Raw genomic sequence first — 20,455 nt, forward strand, 5'->3', positions numbered from 1 at the left:
AAATGCAGAAGTATGGGCCCGGAGAGATAGCACAGCAGTGTTTGCCTTGCAAACAGCCGATCCAGGACCAAAGGTGGTTGGTTCGAATCCCGGTGTCCCATATGGTCCCCTGTGCCTGCCAGGAGCTATTTCTGAGCAGACAGCCAGGAGTAACCCCTGAGCACCGCTGGGTGTGGCCCAAAAACAAAAAAACAAAAACAAAAACAAAAAAGAAAGAAAATGCAGAAGTATATAGAAAAAGTTAAGGCCCCTACAACCATAGAACGCGCGCGCGCGCGCGCGCGCGCACACACACACACACACACATTCATTATCAGTATTTTCCCCTACATCTTTTTTTTTTTTTTTTTTTTTTTTTTGGTTTTTGGGTCACACCCGGCGGTGCTCAGGGGTTACTCCTGGCTGTGTGCTTAGAAATAGCTCCTGGCAGGCACAGGGGACCATATGGGACACCGGGATTCGAACCAACCACCTTTGGTCCTGGATCGGCTGCTTGCAAGGCAAACTCCGCTGTGCTATCTCTCCGGGCCCTCCCCTACGTCTTTACTGCAGTTTGCCTGCATTTGCTTGAGTGATAACACTTTTTCCATTTGCTTTTCACCAGAGTATTAGTTTCAGATCACATTAAAGAAATGGATCAATATTTTGAATGTTAGATTTAATTTGTATTTGTATCAAGTCAGAGCAAACTTTTTGTTTTCTTTTATAGTGAAAAGTAATACATTTTTAAGGGTCAGGATCATAACTCAGAAGTAGAAATCTAGCCTTGCCTCTGTGAGATCCTGGCTTCTCTGCCAGCTCTGCAAACAAAACAAAACAAAACAAAACAGAACAAAAGAAGACAACCAGCTGCTGTCCACACCACAACCGTCAATGTATGCTCTCTCTTCTTCTTTCCTTATTTATTTATTTATTTATTTATTTATTATTATTTATTTTCTAAATAAAACAATGAGTCCACTAAAAAGATTTTTTAAGAAAGTAATGGGCATTTAATTTAGTGTAAATACTTGCTGTCAAGTTTACTTTCTTTTTTTCTTTTTTTTTTAACATAATTTTTATTTTGATCATAGTGGCTTACATATTGTTGACAATAATATTTTAGGTACATATTTACATAAAATCAGGGGGGATTCCTATCACTGGTTTGTCTTCCCTACTCCTCCGTTTTTGTCCTACCTTCCATATCCTCTTCCCTCACTCCCAGGGCTGCTAGAATATGTGGTCCCCTCTGTACCTATCCTATTACTTTCTTTTTATTTTAAGTTTTTTAGTGAAGAGGATCAAGCTTGTTTTCTCACACATGCAAAGTATTACTCCGCTAGTGAACTGTGCATGTGCTTGACCCTCATATCTATTCTTTTAAAATACAAGAAATGGTTATTATAGATAATATAACCTTTAATATCACACTGGTAGTTTGTACTATTTACACTTTTGAAATGAGCACACGGTAATTTAATCATAAAACTGAGTCAAATATCAAACATTAAATTTGAAATTTCAAAATTTCTTGAACATAGAGAGGAGAGATAGCGCAGAGGATGGCCCCTGAGTTCCAGCAAGTATCCACATAGTGTAATCATCTCCTGGGACTGCTTGGGAGCCCCCAAATTACTATTAAAATCATCTCATATATTAAAGAATAGCTATTCAGGATATGTACAATTTAAAAAGAGAAAATATTATTAAACAGAAAAAATAGCCAAAAGTTACTCAAATTGCTATTCACATATTTTTAATAATAATTTTTATTGTAACCTATTGACATATTTTTTTCAAAGAGAAATGACTTACTTTTTCCAAGATGTTATATTTTGCCACTTCAAAAGCAGGTGGAAAATAAGGAGTTTCAGCATTCTCTGAATGAAACCTGAAATTTGTAGTAAAATGTTTACATTTACATGTAAAAATGTTTACATGTTTATATTTACAACTCTTAGATTAAACAGGATTTTCATTCCATTTTCTTGTAGCTCTCCTATTCTCATATAAAATACCTAAGTCCATAGTGTATCCTTAGATGTTTCAAAAATAGTTCAAAGGGAGTTGGAGTAATAGCACAGCAGGAAGGGTGCTTGCCTTCCATAAGCTGACATGGATTTGATCCCCAGCTTTCCAAATGGTCCCCTGAGCACATCCCATATGATCCCCCAAGCATCACCAAAGAGTGACTCTTTTTTTTGGGGGGGGGGCACACCCAGTGGTGCCCAAGGGTTACTCCTGGCTCTGTGCTCAGAAATCATTCCTGGCAGGCACGGGGACCATATGGGATGCCGGAATTCAAACCAACATCAGTCCTGGGTCTGCTGCATGCAAGACAAACGCCTTACCTCTGTGCTATCTCTCTGGCCCCTAAGAGTGATTTTTGAGTGCAGAGCCAGGAATAAGCCCTGAGCACTGACTGCTAAGTAAGTGTGGCTCCCAAAAAAACAAACAAAACGGGGCCGGGCGGTGGCGCTGGAGGTAAGGTGCCTGCCTTGCCTGCGCTAGCCTAGGACGGACCGCGGTTCGATCCCCCGGCGTCCCATATGGTCCCCCAAGAAGCCAGGAGCAACTTCTGAGCGCATAGCCAGGAGTTGTAACCCCTGAGCATCACAGGGTGTGGCCAAAAAAAACAAAACAAAAAAACAAAACAAAACAAAACACAAAACAAGTCAAAATAAATAAAGTTAGAAGGACTTGGAGAAAGATGTTTCTCCTTTACATCATCCCAAGGCTCTGGTGCTAAACACTGAAAGTCTCCATGGAATACATAAGGCAGGAAGAAAAGTGGAGAGAAGAGAAATGGGCCAGGTTTCAGACAGAGTATTCACCTAGTAGGGGTGATTGATTCTCTCCCAGGCCTACATCCAGCTCTAGACCCACCACCCCCAAATTAAAATGAGAGTATCAGGATATCAAAATATGCACTTTAATTTTTTTGGGTTTTTTTTGGGGGGGAGGGTCACATCTGGCCACACTCAGGGGTTATTCCTGGCTCTGTATTCAGAAATCGCTCCTGGCAGGCACAGGGGATGCTGAGATTCGAACCACCGTCCATCCTGGATTCAAACCACCATCCGTCCTGGATCAGCTGCATGCAAGGCAAACGCCCTACCACTGTGCTATCTCTCCAGCCCACTTTAATTTTTTTAACCACTATTAACAAAGAAAATCAAAGTGCATGAGATGCCTAGTTTATATTGCAGAAGGAGTTATGCTGTAAGAAGCTACACAGAACTTTAGATTCCCCTTCACCTGAGAAAGGTTGTGATAATTTTCATCTCTAAAAATAACATACTGTCTTTGCTGGAAGAGTCAATCAAGAGCATACCCAAACCTCATATGCAGCATTTTTTCTTTGTACTTGTTATTATTAGTTTTTAGGCTACACCCAGTGGTGTTCAGGATCTTTTCCTGACTAAGTGGTCAGGAGTGACCCCTGGCAGTGCTCAAGGGACCATATGTTGTGCCAGGGCTGAGCCATTGCTGCATTTAAAGCAAATGTCTTATCTCCTGCACTATCTCTGTGGCCACCATTTTATCTTTTTAAAATCAACCAAGCAATTCTGTTTAATTTTACATCATAAATAAAGAGATCACTGTGGCTAGAGAAACAGTACAGTGGTTAAGAAACTTGCTGCCTTGCATGTGCTGCCACTATGAGAATGCCACATTGTGAGACTACCTGAGCACTGCCAGGAGTGGACCCTAAACCCAGAGCCCCTCATCGACCCTAAGCATTACTTATTCGCACAACCAACCCCCAAAATGTTGACTATACTAGCTGAAGAACTAACACTCAAGTTATCTCTATCTCAAAAGACATAAGCAAGATGAATTAAAATTATACAAAAAGAGAAAAAATGTAGGGGAAATATAAAAGGGGCAAGAGATACTACAGCAGTTAAAGTTGCCTTGCATGCAGCTGACCTAGGTCAAATCCCCAGAGCCATCATGGGACACTCCGGAGCACAGAGCCAGAAATAGCTCCTGAGCACCACCAGGTATGGCCCAAGTCCTCCTTCCAAACAAATACTACCAAAAATAGTATTGTATTAGTTGATTGGTTATTTACTGGAAATTAACCAGCAAAATAGTGAAAAATTAGTACTAAGGTGCTAATACTAGAAGTGATTACATCTGATGTACTTTTGGAAATGGTAGTTTCCCAGGTGGTTCTCAGGGCATGGTACTCTGCCTGCAAATTTTGCCATCTGGTGGGTGGTTTTCTGTAAAAACCTCCAGGCAAAATTTTGCAGTGCTTGGCTGGCCATGTGATAGTAAGGCTTGAACTCAGGACATGTTAACCTCTATACTCTCTCCCGAATACTTTTATACAGTGCTGGAGGGTTACAAGATAATTTATAAAATATGCCTTGTCTTAATAAACACAAGTAGATTAGTAATAATAAAGTGTTGGAAACAAGCTTAGTGCCCACTGACATATGACTGAATAAAGATGTAATCTCAGAGTACTTCAAAGCTATTAAAGGAAAGATGTAGTCCTGACATTTACAGCAACATGGATGAAAAACAGGGTAGAGTGCTTAATAAAATACAAACACCATATGATTTCACTTGTAGAAGATAAAGAAACAAAACAAGTGATTTGAACAAAATAAATTTAGATTCTAAGTTCAGATTAACAGTTTTCAGAAAAAATGGAAGATAGGGTGGATTTAAATCAGGTTTAAAAAGAATAATTATAGAGGCTTCAGCAGCTACCACATTTTCCTAAAATATGAGTGTGACCCCAAAACAAACAAACAAAATCAATGATCAATATAGTAAAGAATGGAATTGGACTTTAGTGGTGAATACACTTGAAATTTATGTTATAACACAATGCTACTTAAAAATACATAAAGAAGTAAATTACGTAGTGAGCTCTGTGTTTTCCTCTTCTATAGAAATGTCCAGTAGATCATCCATTTTCTCTTCTAGAATTAAAACAAACACTTGTTTATTATTCAAAAATTTATTAAAATGAATTAACAAAAATACTAGAATTAAGATTTTGAACAAGAACCACATTTGCGGGGCTGGAACAATAGCTCAGCAGTAGGGCATTTGCCTTGCACGAGGCCAACCCAGGACAGGCCTCGATTTGACCCCCACCATCCCATAGGCCCCTCAAGCCAGGAGCGATTTCTGAGCACAAAGCCAGGAGAAACCCCTGAGCATCACCAGGTGTGGCCAAAACCAAAAAACAAACAAATAAACAAAAAAAATCCAAAACAAAAGTCACATTTGCAATAATATTTTATTTTTAAGGTATTTAAAATTAGGAATAGTTATTAGTAATCTAAAGACAATACTTTTAAAAGCCATTTTGGGCCACATCTAGCAGTTCCCATGTGTATTCCTGGGCTCTGCACTCCTAGTGGCACTCAGGGGACTATTTAGGGTGCCAGGGATCAAACCCAGCTTGGCTACATTCAAGGCAAGCACCTTACCCACTGTCTGTTTCTCCCACTCCTAAGGACAATACATTTGGGAAAGAGAAAGATAAGTATTTATCTATTATGTTATATTATATCATCATATTATACTTTTTTGTGATAATTCTACTGCAATCTGTTCTATTTGAAACTCAAATGGCATTTTTCTCATGACAATTATGTATGAATAGTTATGAAATGTATTTCTTTTCTTTCTTTATTTCTTTTTTTGGATTTTGGGCTACACTGGTTGTCACCGGGGGTTACTCCTGGCTATGTGCTCAGAAATCGCTCCTGGCTTGGGGGACCATATAGGATGTCGGGGGATTGAACTGTGGTCCATCCTAGGTCAGCCGCATGCAAGGCAAATGCCCTACTGCTGCACCACCACTCCGGCCCCTTGAGATGTATTTCTAACATACTAAAGAATCGAAAGGAGTTCTTGAGTCTGTCACTTATATCACAAAGTAACCTGGCATGTTCTCATTCAGAAGAGGGGAATTCAAGCACTCTTATGTGAAACTAAACAATTTCTGCTACATATTTTTATAGCATTATAAAATATAGGAATGATTTTTAATGCAAGAATGTTGTTTGAGTTTCATTTATGCTATCAAGATTTCAAAGGTGACTATTTTTCTGAATGTAGCTGAATGTAGAAATTCTTTCTTTTTTTTTTGGTTTTTGGGTCACACCTGGGGATTCTCAGGGGTTACTCCTGGCTATGTGTTCAGAAATCGCTCCTGGCTTGGAGGACCATATGAATTTGATGCTGGGGGATCAAACTGAGGTCTGTCCTAGGTTAGCACATGCAAGACAAACACCCTATTGCTTGTGCCACCACTCCGGCCCTGCATGTAGAAATTCTTCTTTTTGTTTTTTGTTTTTGGGTCACAATCAGAGATGCTCAGGGGATGCTCAGGGGTTACTCACGGCTCTGCGCCCAGAAATCACCCCTGGCAGGCTCAGAGGACCATATGGGATGCCAGGGATTACACCACCTTCAGGCCTGGGTAGGTGTTGTGCAAGGCAAATGCCCTACAGCTTCACTATCTCTCAAGCCCTAACTGTAGAAACTCTAAATGTTCTCAATGTAAAAGAATATCAATGTAAATATCTTGCCCATTTATTGTTTCAATTATCATGTTCTGTATGAGCAGGAAAGACTGATGACATCATTGGGCATCATACTGTACCACATCAAAAACATTTATTATAACATCTGATCTATGCTTTACTGTGCCTACAATAAATTAGTAGTTATCAGAAACTACTTGACTTTCTCATTTGTTTTTGTTTATTTTGGAGTCAGAGCCAGCAGAACTTAGGGGCTTCTCCTGGCTGGGAGCTCAGGGGTACTTTCTAGAGTATTAGGGATTAAGTACTAAGGGACTGAGTAATGCCAGGATCAAACCTGGACCTCCACATGCCAGGCCTACCCTCCTGCCCTCTGAGTCATCTCCTGGCCCAGAATTGCTTGACTTTTGATGTACGTTAGTCATGATGAAAATATTTCTTTATGTTAAAAGACTTTCTTCTTGGTAAGATTCCAATACAAAATCTGGGCTTATAAAGAGGCTATTTTTTTTTTGGAGAGATAATGTTTTGGAAAAATAACTTTTTGAAATATTATTTATTTTTGCGGGGGTGGTTTGGGTCACACCCGGTAGTGCTCAGGGGTTACTCCTGGCTCTATGCTCAGAAATCACTCCTGGCATGCTCGGGGGACCATATGGGATGCCAGGATTTGAACCACCAAACTTCTGCATGCAAGGCAAATGCCTTACCTCCATGCTATCTCTCCGGCCCCCCAGGAGCAATTTCTGAGCACAGAGCCAGGAGTAACCCCTGAGCGCCACCAGGTATGACCCCAAAACCAAAAAAAAGAAAAAAAGATATTTTTTTATTGTTTGAAAGTATTATTTGCCTTTCACCGTTTTGCTGCCCAGTTTTTCAGAATAAGGAGCCTATTTATTTTCATGGTATTTCTAGACAATCCTTTTTAATATCTGACAAATAAAAATACTTCACACCCCCAGGGGTCAGGGTTATAGGACAGTGGGTAGAGCATTTGCCTTGCACATGACCGATCTGGGTTTAATCCCCAGAATACCATATGATCCTCTAAGCCCAAGGAGTGATTCCTGAGCACAGAGCCAGGAGTAATCATTGAGAAAAACAGGTGTGGCCCTGTTTATAAGCAAACAAGAAAAAGATTGACCCATGGATCATGTTAAGTGCCTAAACTGAAATAATTACCAGAACTGACGGTCATTTCTTCAGGGGGTTGTGTGCCCTCTTGTACGCGGTTAGGACCATAATTCTTGACATCCAAGATCCTTCTTTCTCTGACAGATTCCCACACAAAGTCTGGGTTTGCAATGTGCACATGGTTCTTCAAGGTGGATCTCAGAAGAGTCTCATTGAGAACATCCTCATAATCTACGATGACGTAAGTGCACTGAGGTGAAAGAATCAATTCATTCTGCATTAGTAGCATATAAAATTGAAATCACTTGTCTTTGTGCTATGATTTTCACTTTCGTTTGGAGGCAATTTGTAACCATTTGTCTCAGATTTCTAAAAACTGGAAACTAATATCATATCTTGTCCCATGTAAATGAGAGAAATCAATAGTTTTAAAGAGCATGGATATGGGCATGCCATGACAGATGAACTGAACCTAGCAGCATTTTCCAAATTTTCACTATTATAAATAACAAATATGTTTAATTATTTCCTTAAGATAATGAGGGGCTCAATGAATATCTATTATTTATTTAATTTTCTAATGCTGTTTGTTTTGCATAGGTAGAATATTTATAAACCATTATGGAATATTTAAAAAGCAAAAATTTACAAGTCAATTTATTTTTCCCCACCACTGTTCTCAATTCTTTCTCCCAGAAGTACCTGTAATTTTTCCTCACACATTCTCTACCCAGAAAATTAACTGAGCAATTACAACTGGCAGAAGTTATTCCTCCATCCACAGAAATGGTGAAAGAGGTAAGTGCGGGAGTGTACATGGTGAAATTTGTACAATCCCACTTGATAGGAGGCAAACAGGGATTTCTATTTCTGATATTCCCAGGCAGACCACTAAATGGCAGAGATCGGCTCACAATTTGGGAGAGGTGAACTAAACTTGACCCAACCAGCGAGGTTCACTACAGGCAGCTGGACTCAGCCCCCCAATACCCAGCCTCGGGCCAGACTGGCTGCCTTTCCAGCTTTGGGAAGAGCTCCGGACTTTGGGCCTGAATTTTTTCACTTCTGACTTTGGTTACAAAGGAGGTAGGCTCTAGTTATTTCCACCCATCTGTTCCATCCTACACATTCCACTTTACATTTTGGCCCTTAATTCAGAAAGAAAAGACAGCTTCCTCTGAGCTTTAAACAAAACCAGTGGTATATACTACCAGAATGATCTTTTTACGCTGCTTTTGCTCTAGTTCCTTAAGAGTGACATGGACATTATGTCCCAAAATGTTGCACCATGGACAGTGTCTAAAAGCATGTTTTGCTCTTTATCTTTTCTGCATTGAGAACCAATTTGGCTGGTGGGAAATTATTTCTCTTTATGTCCTGAGCTGGGCTTCAGTTCTGCTAAATGTACCGGGTTCTGCCACAGCTCACAGTAGCAGGGAAAAGATGGGGTTTTGCAGGGAGGAGGTGGAGATGAGAGGTCTCCCTCCTCTGCCTTTTTCATGCCTAATTTCTCAATTGATTCCATTATAACTTTTTGTTTTGTTTTGTTTTGTTTTGTTTTTTGTTTTTGGGCCACACCCGGCGGTGCTCAGAGGTTACTCCTGGCTGTCTGCTCAGAAATAGCTCCTGGCAGGCACGGGGACCATATTGGACACCGGGATTCGAACCAACCACCTTTGGTCCTGGATCGGCTGCTTGCAAGGCAAATGCCGCTGTGCTATCTCTCCGGGCCCCCATTATAACTTTTACCTCTCTCCAGCTCCCAACTTTCTCAATGTACTTTTGTTTGTTTGTTTGTTTGGGGGCCACATCCAGCAGCACTCCGGGAGTTACTCCTTGCTCTGTGCTTAAAAATTACTTCTGGCAGGCTCGGGGGTCCATATGGGATGCTGGGGATTGAACCCAGTAGGCTGCGTGCAACCGCTGTGCTATTGCTCCAGCTGCTCTCACTGTACTTTCTTAGCCATGATCTATGCCCTTTCATGCATGCTATTTTTCATACTACTTTTCAAAAATGTTCAAATACCTGAGAGTTTAGTGAAAGGGATAAATTGCCACCATTTTCCTTGATGTCGGCTTGTAGCTTCCTCTTCTGGTCACGGGGTAGGTGTTTGACTTTCAAACAGAAGGTACAATTTTTAAAGATTCCCACGGCCATCCTGCAAAGGGTGGAGGGAGTGGAAATGGCTCAAGTCAAAGTTTGTAAGTGAATTTGTAAGGGACAGTAGTTTGAAATCATTTGACAGGTGCACCATGGGAGAGGCAACATCATTATTGGAGAATGGCCTTCCACGCAGCTAATCATGCTACATGTCCCGCTGGGCAGCTGTTGAGCAAGAAGCCTCAGAATGTGATGCTACAGGGATGCCTGAGTGACTCTGGTGTCCTGAAGGTCTCCAGAGCTGCACCTGGATGCTCCTGAGGCCACCTGGTGCTGGGGATTAAACCCGGGTCATACATCTCTAACCACTGTACTTTCTCCTGAGCCAGTTCCTTCCTCCCTCCCTGCCTCCCACTTTCCCTCCCTCCCTCCCTCCCTGTTTTCCTTCCTTCCTTCCTTCCTTCCTTCCTTCCTTCCTTCCTTCCTTCCTTCCTTCCTTCCTTCCTTCCTTCCTACTTCCCTCCCACCTTCCCTCTCTCCTTCCTCCCTTTCTCACTCCTTCCTTCCTTGCCTCCTTTCTTCCTCCCTCCTTCCTTCCTTCTTTACTTCCTACTTTCTCTCCCTCTCTCTTCCTTCTTTTCCTTCCTTCCTTCCTTCCTTCCTTCCTTCCTTCCTTCCTTCTTTACTTCCTTCCTTCCTTCCTTCTTTCCTTCCTTCCTTCCTTCCTTCCTTCCTTCCTTCCTTCCTTCCTTCCTTCCTTCCTTCCTTCCTTCCTTCCTTCCTTCCTCCCTTCCTCCCTTCCTCCCTTCCATCCTTCCTCTTTCCCTCCCTCCCTCCTTGTCATTTAGTGAAGACAGTCAGAAAAGAGAAAGAGAGCATCTCTAGATAGTTCCTCAGCATCTTCCAGGCAGTCTAACTATTAAAAACTCACCCACAACACAGCAAGAACACTAGAAAATCAGTGAGGGAAACATGCATAAACTCATAAGCCCATCAAATGAGCAAAAACAGTATCACCAAAGACATAAGTCCTCATTTGTCTTTAGTGGCACCATGATGTGAATGTTTAGTGAGCTTAAAGAAACAATGAAATAGGTAGTCAACAAAGCACTAGAAATTATGAATTAAAATGAAAAATTTGACTATAATCAGAAATGAAAGGTCAGATCAGTAGCACAGCAGGTAAGATGTTTGCTTTGCACATAGTGAACCACCCAGGTTTGATTTCTGGCAACCCATATGATTCCCCAAGCCTGCAAGGACTAATTTCTGAGCACAGAACAAGATAAATCCTTCTTTTTTTGTTGTTTGTTTGGTTTTTTTTTTTTTTTGGTTTTTGGGCCACACCCAGTGATGCTCAGGGGTTACTTCTGGCTATGTGCTCAGAAGTCGCTCCTGGCTTGGGGGACCATATGAGACACCGGGGATCGAACCGAGGTCTGTCCAAGGATAGCGCAGGCAAGGCAGGCACCTTACCTCTAGCGCCACCGCCTGGCCCCTGTTGTTTGTTTGTTTGTTTTGTTTGTTTGGGGGCCACACACAGCTGAGCTCAGGGGTAACTACTGGCTCTGCGCTCAGAAATCACACCTGGCAGGCTTGGAGGACCATATGGGATGCCAAGATCGAACCCGGGTCTGCCCTGAGTCAACTGCATGCAAGGCAAACTCCCTACTGTTGTGCTATCACTCTGGCCCCCAAGGAGTAAGTCAAAAGGATCACCAGATATGGCCCCAAAACAAAATAAAAAAAGAAAAGAAAAGAAAAAGAGGGGCCGGCGAGGTGGCGCTAGAGATAAGGTGTCTGCCTTGCAAGCGCTAGCCAAGGAAAGATCACCATTGCAGTTCGATCCCCCCGCGTCCCATATGGTCCCCCCAAGCCAGGGGCAATTTCTGAGCACTTAGCCAGGAGTAACCCCTGAGCATCTAATGGGTGTGGCCCGAAAAACAAAAAAAAAAAAGAAAAGAAAAAGAAATGAAGATCATAGTGAGTGGTATGAAAAACTCAATAGAAGCTCATAATAGAAAATAATAGAAACTGAGCAAAATATTAAAAAGCAGTTTGGGTTTAGGACAAACAGATGACTCCCATCCATGTAGGAGCTGAGCAGAGACACACATATCAGCATCTGGAGCTACTAATGCAGTCACTGCTAGATGCTAGTCCAATCTTCATGGTTTCATTTGCAGTAACTACACTTGGAGTGTTGGTAGAGGTCAAGGAAGCTGAAGGTAAGATGGACCCAGGGGCTGTGGAGGCATTGGAGGTGGTGGCTGGGAAGAATTCCTGGTGAAGAAGATGGGGACAGAGGACAACAGTACATAGGAATGAGAAGTGCATCATCCGGTGAGAACATGAGCTTTTCCTAGAGACTGAGTCCCTATCCCTGGGGCCAGGATAAGTGTCAGGAGACTCTGGTTTGAAGAGTACTATGAAGATTGTCACTTTGGTGGCAACAGAGAAAGGTCTAGGGCTGGGCTGGGCACAGAGTAACCCTGGATGGCAGTATAGACTCCAGGGCTAAGTAGAGACAGGAGGACTGTGTTGGCCCTGCTTCTGAGGAAAGGCCTGGAGTAGCTTCTCTACTTATATAAAGAGTTGCCTCCATTATTTATAACTTTCCTATTCCTGATCAAGTTTATTGAGGCAGGTTATGTAATTTTTTGTTTTGTTTGTCCTTTTAATCTGTATTTAGGCCACACCTTGCTGTGCTCTGGGCTTACTCTTGACTCTGTACTCAGGGGTCAGTCCTGATGGGGCTTAGGGGACCATATGAAGTACAGGGGATTGATCCCAGGTTGGCTTAGTGTAAGGCAAGTACATTAATACCTTTACTATTCTCCATCCAAACATGTAATTTTAACTATACCTCTGGTTTAAAAGCACCATTAAAATATGTGTGTATATATAATAATTTATTTCTAAATGTGAAAATAATATTATGTGATAGTGAAATCACTAAGACAGAGTAAGGACAGGGTTTGACACTCTCCGTTCAGCCTTGAATAGTCTAAAACTCTTTAATCGAAGTCAAAACTCCACCCAGTCTACCTCCCACCAATTAAAATTGGAAAATACTTTTCTTTGGACATAGATCATGATTCTTCCCTCTGTCAGATACAGGGCCACATGTCCAGTGTCCCAGCAACCCAAACCATTCCCAGCCCACTTCTCCTAGGCATGAATATACATTGATGGAGATTTAACCTGGAAAACCATCCATGGTGCCTAGTTCCTCAGGCTCCAACATAAACCTTAAAAAAACTTGTAAGAAAATTGCAAGGAAATTGCAAGGTTTATGTTCAGTTTCTAGTGTGTGAGAAAAATCCAGAATGATAAGGGTCAGTTATACCATGAACTTTTTCTTTTGGGCAGGGGGTCACACCTAGCAGAGGTCAGGGATTACTTCTGACTCTGCACTCAGAAATCACTTCTGGCAAGCACGGGGGGCCATATGGGATGCCAGAATTTGAACCACTATCTGTCCTGGATCGGCTCCATGCAAGGTAAACACCCTATTTCTGTGCTCTCTCTGGCTCTTCTTTTTGGGTTTTTGAGTCATGCTTGCTAGTGCTCAGGGGCTACTCATGGCGCTGCACTCAGAATGCACTCCTGATAGGCATGGGGGACCATATGGAATGCTGGGGATCAAACTCAGGATGGCTGCATGCAAGGCAAACACCCTACCTGCTGTGCTATTGCTCTGGCCCCTACTCTGGACTTTTAATATATGGGCGATCTATAAATTCAAAGAGACCCATTGATTCTGTTTCTTTTCTTTTGAATTAAAAATGGAAACATGAACAAATGGAAAAGAGTTCAGACTAATTTCATTCATTTTATATTTCCACATATAGCAAACAATCACTTCTATGATAAAGGAGCATACTCTGAATTAAAATAAATTACATATTGGGGGGTGATGGTGGGGGATATGATTGCAGGAAGGGAATGGGAATGGGGGGAGGACAAATTTGGTGATGGGTATTCCCCTGATTCAATGTTAATATGTACCTAAAATACTACTGTAAAAGATATGTAAGCCAATATGATCAAAATAAAAATAAAAAAAAATTACATATTAAAAGTAAACCAAAGGCACAGAGGGTGAACCAAGATGGCGGCCCCCATGGAACTGGAGTTGAAGAAAGCCTTTACAGAGCTGTAAGCCAAAGTTATTGACACTCAACAGAAGGTGAAGCTTGCAGACATACAGATTGAACACACACATCTCACAGATACAGAAATTATAACTTTGGTAGATAAAACTAACATGTATGGAGGTGTAGGAAAAATGTGTATTCTTTAATCCAAGGAAGTAATTCACAACCAACTTCTGGAGAAACAGAAAATAGCAGAAGAAAAATTAAAGAACTGGAACAGAAGAAATCCTACCTAAAATGGAGTGTAAAGGAAGCCGAGGACAACATACAGGAGATGCTGATGGCCAGAAAGGCACAGAAGGAAGTCCTAGGGAAGCTTTTCTTTGCACTCCTCTTCCTTGTGAGGGAAGAGAGGCTATACCTTCTGCTCTAATATGTTTAATCTGGAATGTCTGTTAACCCCATTTTTCCTGAATATCCAGAGTTCCTTTACCCTATGACCCTATCTCTGTATTTTTATCCTGTCTCTGCTTGACACACTAGACCCCTGGGGTGAGTCCTGAACTCCCAGAAGAGAAGCACTGTGCTCAAGCCTACTACCTACCATTCTGGCCATCCATTAAAGGACACATATCCCGTTAAAAAAAAAAAAAGGAAACAAATTATGGGCTATTGGGCTTAATATGGAGTAGTTAGTGTCATTTTTAAAAAAACTGGAATTGTGGGGCCGGAATGGTGGTACAAGTGATAAGGCATGTCTTGCATGCGCTAGCCTAGGACAGACCACGGTTCGATCCCCCAGCATCCCAAATGGTCCTCCCAAGCCAGGAGCGCATATCCCAGAGTAACCCCTGAGTGTCACCGGGTGTGGCCCAAAAACCAAAAAAAAATAATAAATAAATAAATAAATAAATAAATAAATAAAAAAGAACATAATAAAGGGGATAAAGGGGCAACAAACAAATGGCCAAAGACACCAAATCAGAGCTGAATTTACCTGGGGATGGGGGGGATGGGAAAGATTCCTAGGACACTGGTGGAAAAATGTTACACTAAGGTGGTGGGTGTGGTGCTGGAGCAATGTACGTATAACATTATCATTTATAGTATTGTAAATAACAGTAACTCAAGAAAGTGGGTGAGGGTTATATTTGCAATCAAATTCAAATTTCTTTATGAGTGCATGCTGTGGGGCAGGTATTTGAACCCTGCCTAGCAGTGCTCAGGCTTTACTCCTAATCTGTTCATGGATTGCTCCTGGGAGAACTCTGGGAGTCACATGAGTTTGACTGAACACAAGGTAAGCGTCTTAATCCCTGTCTTATCTCTTCTGATCCTAAAGTTCAAATTTCTTAGCATGACTCATGGCTGAGTCTTTCTCCCTGGCTTATCTTGCACCTCCCTCCCATTCTGCCCTGCCTGTCCCTCCCATGCTGGCTTTTTCTTTTCTTTTTTTTTTTTTTTTTGTTTTTTTGGGTCACACCTGGCAGTGCTCAGGGGTTACTCCTGGCTGTCTGCTCAGAAATAGCTCCTGGCAGGCACAGGGGACCATATGGGACACCGGGATTCGAACCAACCACCTTTGGTCCTGGATTGGCTGCTTGCAAGGCAAACGCCACTGTGCTATCTCTCCGGGCCCCATGCTGGCTTTTTCTAAAGGTTATAAAAAGCAAACAAACGGGCCCGGAGAGCTAGCACAATGGCATTTGCTTTGCAAGCAGCCAATCCAGGACCAAAGGTGTCCCATATGGTTCCCCGTGCCTGCCAGGAGCTGTTTCTGAGCAGACAGCCAGGAGTAACCCTTGAGCACTGCCAGTGTGGCCCAAAATCCAAAAAAAAAAAAAAAAAAAAAAAAGCAAACAACACACAAACACGCATGCATGCACTACCACCACCCAAACCAAACTAGCTATGCATTTGGATGGGAGACGAAAATACAGGGATAAGGCATTTGCCTGGCATGTGGCTGACGCTGGTTCATCCCCTACACCTACTATCTGGTGTGGCTCAATCCCTGCTCCAACCCCATCTCTTAAAAGGCTTTTTTATTTTTGCTGCCTTACATATGTCATTGCTTTGCCCTGGAACCTTTTTCTGTTCTCCCATCCACATTTGGATACAAACAGCCAGGATGGAGAGAATCTGTTCAGCAAGTTAGGGGCTCCCATTTTTTTTTCTTTTGAGGGACTAGTTAATGAAGTTCCTCCATTTCACTCTGTTTTCCATAATATTAACATTTACTTTTTTGTCAGCTGTATTTTAAATTCAAGGGCTTAATTAGTATTTAATTAGCATTTGCTTATGTCCGAAAGTGATGATGGATACTGTGAAAGAATATTAGATATCTTGATACCTCATATGGTCCCCTGAGTCCCATCAGGAGTGATCACTAAATCCTGAGCACTGTTAGTGTGAGCCCCTCTGACCCCCAAAGGAAGGTTGTTTCTGCTCATCTTAGCAAAATTGGGAAAAAAAAGCAGTATTTTGTCAACAAAATAAATTCAACATCTAAAATCAACATTAAAATCTTGTTATCCTTCCTCCTTTCCTTCCTTCCCTCTTTTTGCAGGGAGGTGGCTACACCTGGCTTACTCCTTAGGGCATACTTGGGGACTTGGGGACCATATGGAGTATCAGGAATGGAATTCACTGCTGCATGTAAGGCAAGTGCTTTACCCACTGTACTCTTTCCAGCCCTTGCCCTAGGATTTTATTCCTTGCATATATATTATAATGCACTATATTGCTATCAAACTTCAAATCATACTATACTCACAATAGTTGTTTTACATTCTATTTCAGAATTTATTCATAAACATTCCTAGAAAACATTTTTCATTGAAGTGAAGAGGTTCAGGACAAAATCCCCCAAATGTGCTATTTTAATATGTGAATTATTTTGAGGCAAAGGCAATTAAGAACCAGGAGATGTGAGGGGTAAGTTTTCACATCTCCATAGCCTCAAAGAATTGAATTAGGGTTCTTGCTAGGAATGTGGTTATTACCATAAATAAATTTTTATAACATGCATGTATGTTATGACACACTCCTGGGCTGTAGGGATATTACAGGGATTAAAACACTTGCCTTGAATAAGAGAATTTTTCCTTACTTATAGTGACTATTTTTAATAGCTACCATAAATAATCTGTTCCTTTCTTTTGTTAGGAAGTTTAATTATTTTGGATTTTGGCATCTAAAACACAACAGTGATGTACATCTTGATATTTATATCTTCGTATATAATTCCAATATTTGACTTAGAAAACTATATTCTAGTCCTTACCAATAGTCAGCGTTATTTTTTGGAAAGTGAGGATTGTTATTTTGGGCCACAGCCAGTGGTACTAATTGCTTACTCCTGGCTCTGTGCTCAGGAATCACTCGTAGGGGTACTCAGGGGAACATATGGAACCAGGGTTGTTGACTCTGTGCAAGGCAAGTGCCTTAGCCTGTGGTCATCTCTTTGGCTCCTGAATCCATGTAATTTTTTTTATTATTTTCTAAGAGTACTTTTCATTCATTACATTACATTCATAGCTTAAAGAATATTATTTGTCAGTTTTGCTTAAATCTCCTGATACGTTATTAAATGTTCTAAAATGTCGGAAATACTATGGTGTCTTTCTAAAAGTAGCCTCTCCCCGAAAAGAGTCAATGGTTATGAAGAAAAGTAAGAAGCAGCTACAATAGTGGAAATCTTTTAGACTAGAGTGGTGGTACACAACTTGGTTCATTTACTTATAATAAATAAATCACGGGCCCGGAGAGACAGCACAGCGGTGTTTGCCTTGCAAGCAGCCGATCCAGGACCAAAGGTGGTTGGTTCGAATCCCGGTGTCCCATATGGTCCCCTGTGCCTGCCAGGAGCTATTTCTGAGCAGACAGCCAGGAGTAACCCCTGAGCACTGCCGGGTGTGACCCAAAAACCAAAAATAAATAAATAAATAAATAAATAAATAAATCACTCAATTGTACAACTGAAGTGGATGGATTTAAAGGTAAGCGTGTCAAACCACTTGTATGTTTTCTTTGCTTTTGGCCACACCTAGAGCTGCTCAGCAGTTATTTTTAGCTCTATGATCTGGATGTGGCCTTTGAGTTTGCTCTGAGTTAACCATGCTGTTGATAATTTTATATTTTTCACATTCTTTTCTGTATCATTTATGGACCATTTTTCTAAAATATAAATGTTTAATATTACATATTTAATTTTATAGGTAGTTCTCTTATTTAAGTTTCAGTTTTCCCATGTCACTTACTAATCTTTAACATGTTCCAGTGGCTGCGTAAGCTTTCCATAATCTAACTCTTCTCCCAAGTCACTAGATATTTGGTTATTATTATAAATACACTACAAGGAAAATGTTTGCTTTATTTTGGGGCCACACCTAGTTATGTTCAGGGCTTACTCCTGGTGGTGCTCAGGAGACCATATGAGTCCCCGGGGTTGAACCCTGTGCAAGGCCAAGGTCAAACCTGCTGTATTCCCAGAGGTAAGATGCTTGAATATACATTTTGGGCCAAATTTTACACAATTATTTTAAACTTGATGGTTAGAGGTAGGATTTTTTGTTTTTTGTTTTTTGTTTGTTTGTTTGTTTTTGGACCACACCCGGCGGTGCTCAGGGATTACTCCTGGCTGTCTGTTCAGAAATAGCTCCTGGCAAGCACGGGGGACCATGTGGGACACCAGGATTCGAACCAACCACCTTCGGTCCTGGATCGGCTGCTTGCAAGGCAAATGCCGCTGTGCTATCTCTCCGGGCCCAAGATTTTTTTTTTAGGATAATTTTTAGACAGGAGGAGGAAGAAGAGGAGGAGGAAAAGGAGATGGTGGTGGTGGAGTGTGTGTGTGAGATTGTCTAACAATTTTTAGACAGGAGGAGGAAGAAGATGAGGAGGAGAAAAAGGAGATGGTGGTGGTGGAGTGTGTGTGTGTGTGTGTGTGTGTGTATGAGATTGTCTAACAAGGCCAGGCCTTCCACATCAACCCGGTTCATCTCTGGTACCGCCCCAAAACCAAAATAATAAGTTGACCTGTACTTTTCATATCAGACAATCGTCCTAAAGTGTCTGTGGACCAGGCCTGGTGGTGCTCCTTGCTCACTCCCAGCTCTGTCCTCAGGTCTCTCAAGTCTCTCCTGATACTCCCGTGGGGAAACCCTAGGTGGCCTCAACTCGAGTCTCAGGCTTATCTCTCCGGACCCTTTTAGTCTATATACCCTCGGCGTTAAATCTATAGCGCTGCCTTTAGTCCGGGTGCAAACATCCTAGATGGGTCCCAGGGGCGCAGGGCCTCTCTCGGGGTACTGGGAACTCCCCAGAACGGGTTGGGTCGTGTGTGTGGGCCTTTTTCGAGCCGCTCTGCTGGAGCCAGACTGGAGTTTGGGCATAGCCACCAGCCTCCTCCCCAGCCCCTCAAGGCCCAGAGTGCCCAGGGTGGGTCTGACTCCTGCACCCAGAATACAGGAGCCACCCGCGTGTGTTTGGGAGTATTTGTGTGTGCGTGACTGCATAATGTGTTTGTGTTTCTGTGTGCAAGAATGCATACTGTGTGCGTGTGTGTTTGTGAGCGTTTGTGCGTGTGCATGAATGCATGATGTTTGTGTGTTTGTGTGTGTTTGTGTTTCTGTGTGCAAGAATGCATACAGTGAGTTTTCTGCCCAAGACAGCCAAGATGCCATCCAACACAATCTCCAGGACCCAAACCGGATAAGGGCCCCACCCAATAATGTGGAGCCAGAGTACCTACTAACCCAGGAACCTTAGCACAGCACATAGTAAAAACCACCATACAAGTGTTACAATGGGGAAACAATGCATGACAACACCACGCATAGAGAATGAAGATGACCTGAAAAGTCTCTCAGATAAGGAGTTTAGAGTATTACTCTGGAGGATGCTCAAAGAACTCAAAGCAAGCATAGATCGAGCTGAACAGACCACATTGATAGAACTCAGAAAACTCCAAACTCAAACAACAGGTCTGAAAAACTCAGTAGATAAAATGAAGACCTCAATGGAAAGCCTTTCCAAGGCTGAGGATGGGGGCAGTGACCCAGAGGATGAGATGCAGAACAACTCCATACAGCAGAAGAGATTGGAAAAGAACCTTAAAGCAAATGATCAGACAATGGAAAAACTACTTAAAGAATGTGAAAATAGAAGAAACTCAACAGAAACAACATAGGGGAGTCCCAGAGACTCAGGAAGAGAATATTAAGAAGAGCTGGAGGAAGTGTGAGAAGAGGGAGAGGAAGAGGAGGAGGAGGAAGAAGAAGAAAAAGAAGAGGAGGAAGAAGAAGAAAAAGAAGAGAAGGAGGAATAAAAAGGAAAAGGGAAGAAGAGGAAGAAGAAAAAGAAGTGTAGGAGGAAGAAAAGGAGGAAGAGGAAGAAGAAAAAAGAGAAAAGACAAGAAAAAAGGGAAAGAAAAGGAGGAAGAAAATGAAGGAGAAAGAAAAAAGAGAAAGAAGTAGAAGAGGAGGAAGAATAAGAGAAAGAAGAAAAAGAAGGAAAAAAGGAAAATAGACTGAAGATTTATTTTTAATTTCGTTTCTTATAATAGTGGTTTTTTTTTAAGCACCGTGATTATAAACATGTCTGTAGTTGGGTTT

General features: G+C 41.8%; 1 protein-coding gene and 1 pseudogene across 1 annotated transcript in view; one reads left to right on the top strand and one right to left on the bottom strand.

The window, feature by feature from the left end:
- PARP4 (poly(ADP-ribose) polymerase family member 4) overlaps positions 1–9,799 on the bottom strand; it is an 89,883-nt gene extending 80,084 nt beyond the window's left edge. The window contains 4 exon segments of the mRNA XM_049781639.1: positions 1,798–1,873; positions 4,865–4,925; positions 7,686–7,887; positions 9,664–9,799. Of these exon segments, the coding sequence (XP_049637596.1) occupies positions 1,798–1,873; positions 4,865–4,925; positions 7,686–7,887; positions 9,664–9,795 (471 nt within the window). The 5' untranslated portion in view covers positions 9,796–9,799.
- Positions 9,800–13,852: 4,053 nt separating this feature from the next.
- LOC126020176 (prefoldin subunit 1-like) lies at positions 13,853–14,271 on the top strand (annotated as a pseudogene).
- The last annotated feature ends 6,184 nt before the right edge of the window (positions 14,272–20,455 follow it).

Source organism: Suncus etruscus, chromosome 10, assembly GCF_024139225.1.
Source record: "Suncus etruscus isolate mSunEtr1 chromosome 10, mSunEtr1.pri.cur, whole genome shotgun sequence".
In the NCBI taxonomy this organism is placed as follows: Eukaryota; Metazoa; Chordata; class Mammalia; order Eulipotyphla; family Soricidae; genus Suncus; species Suncus etruscus.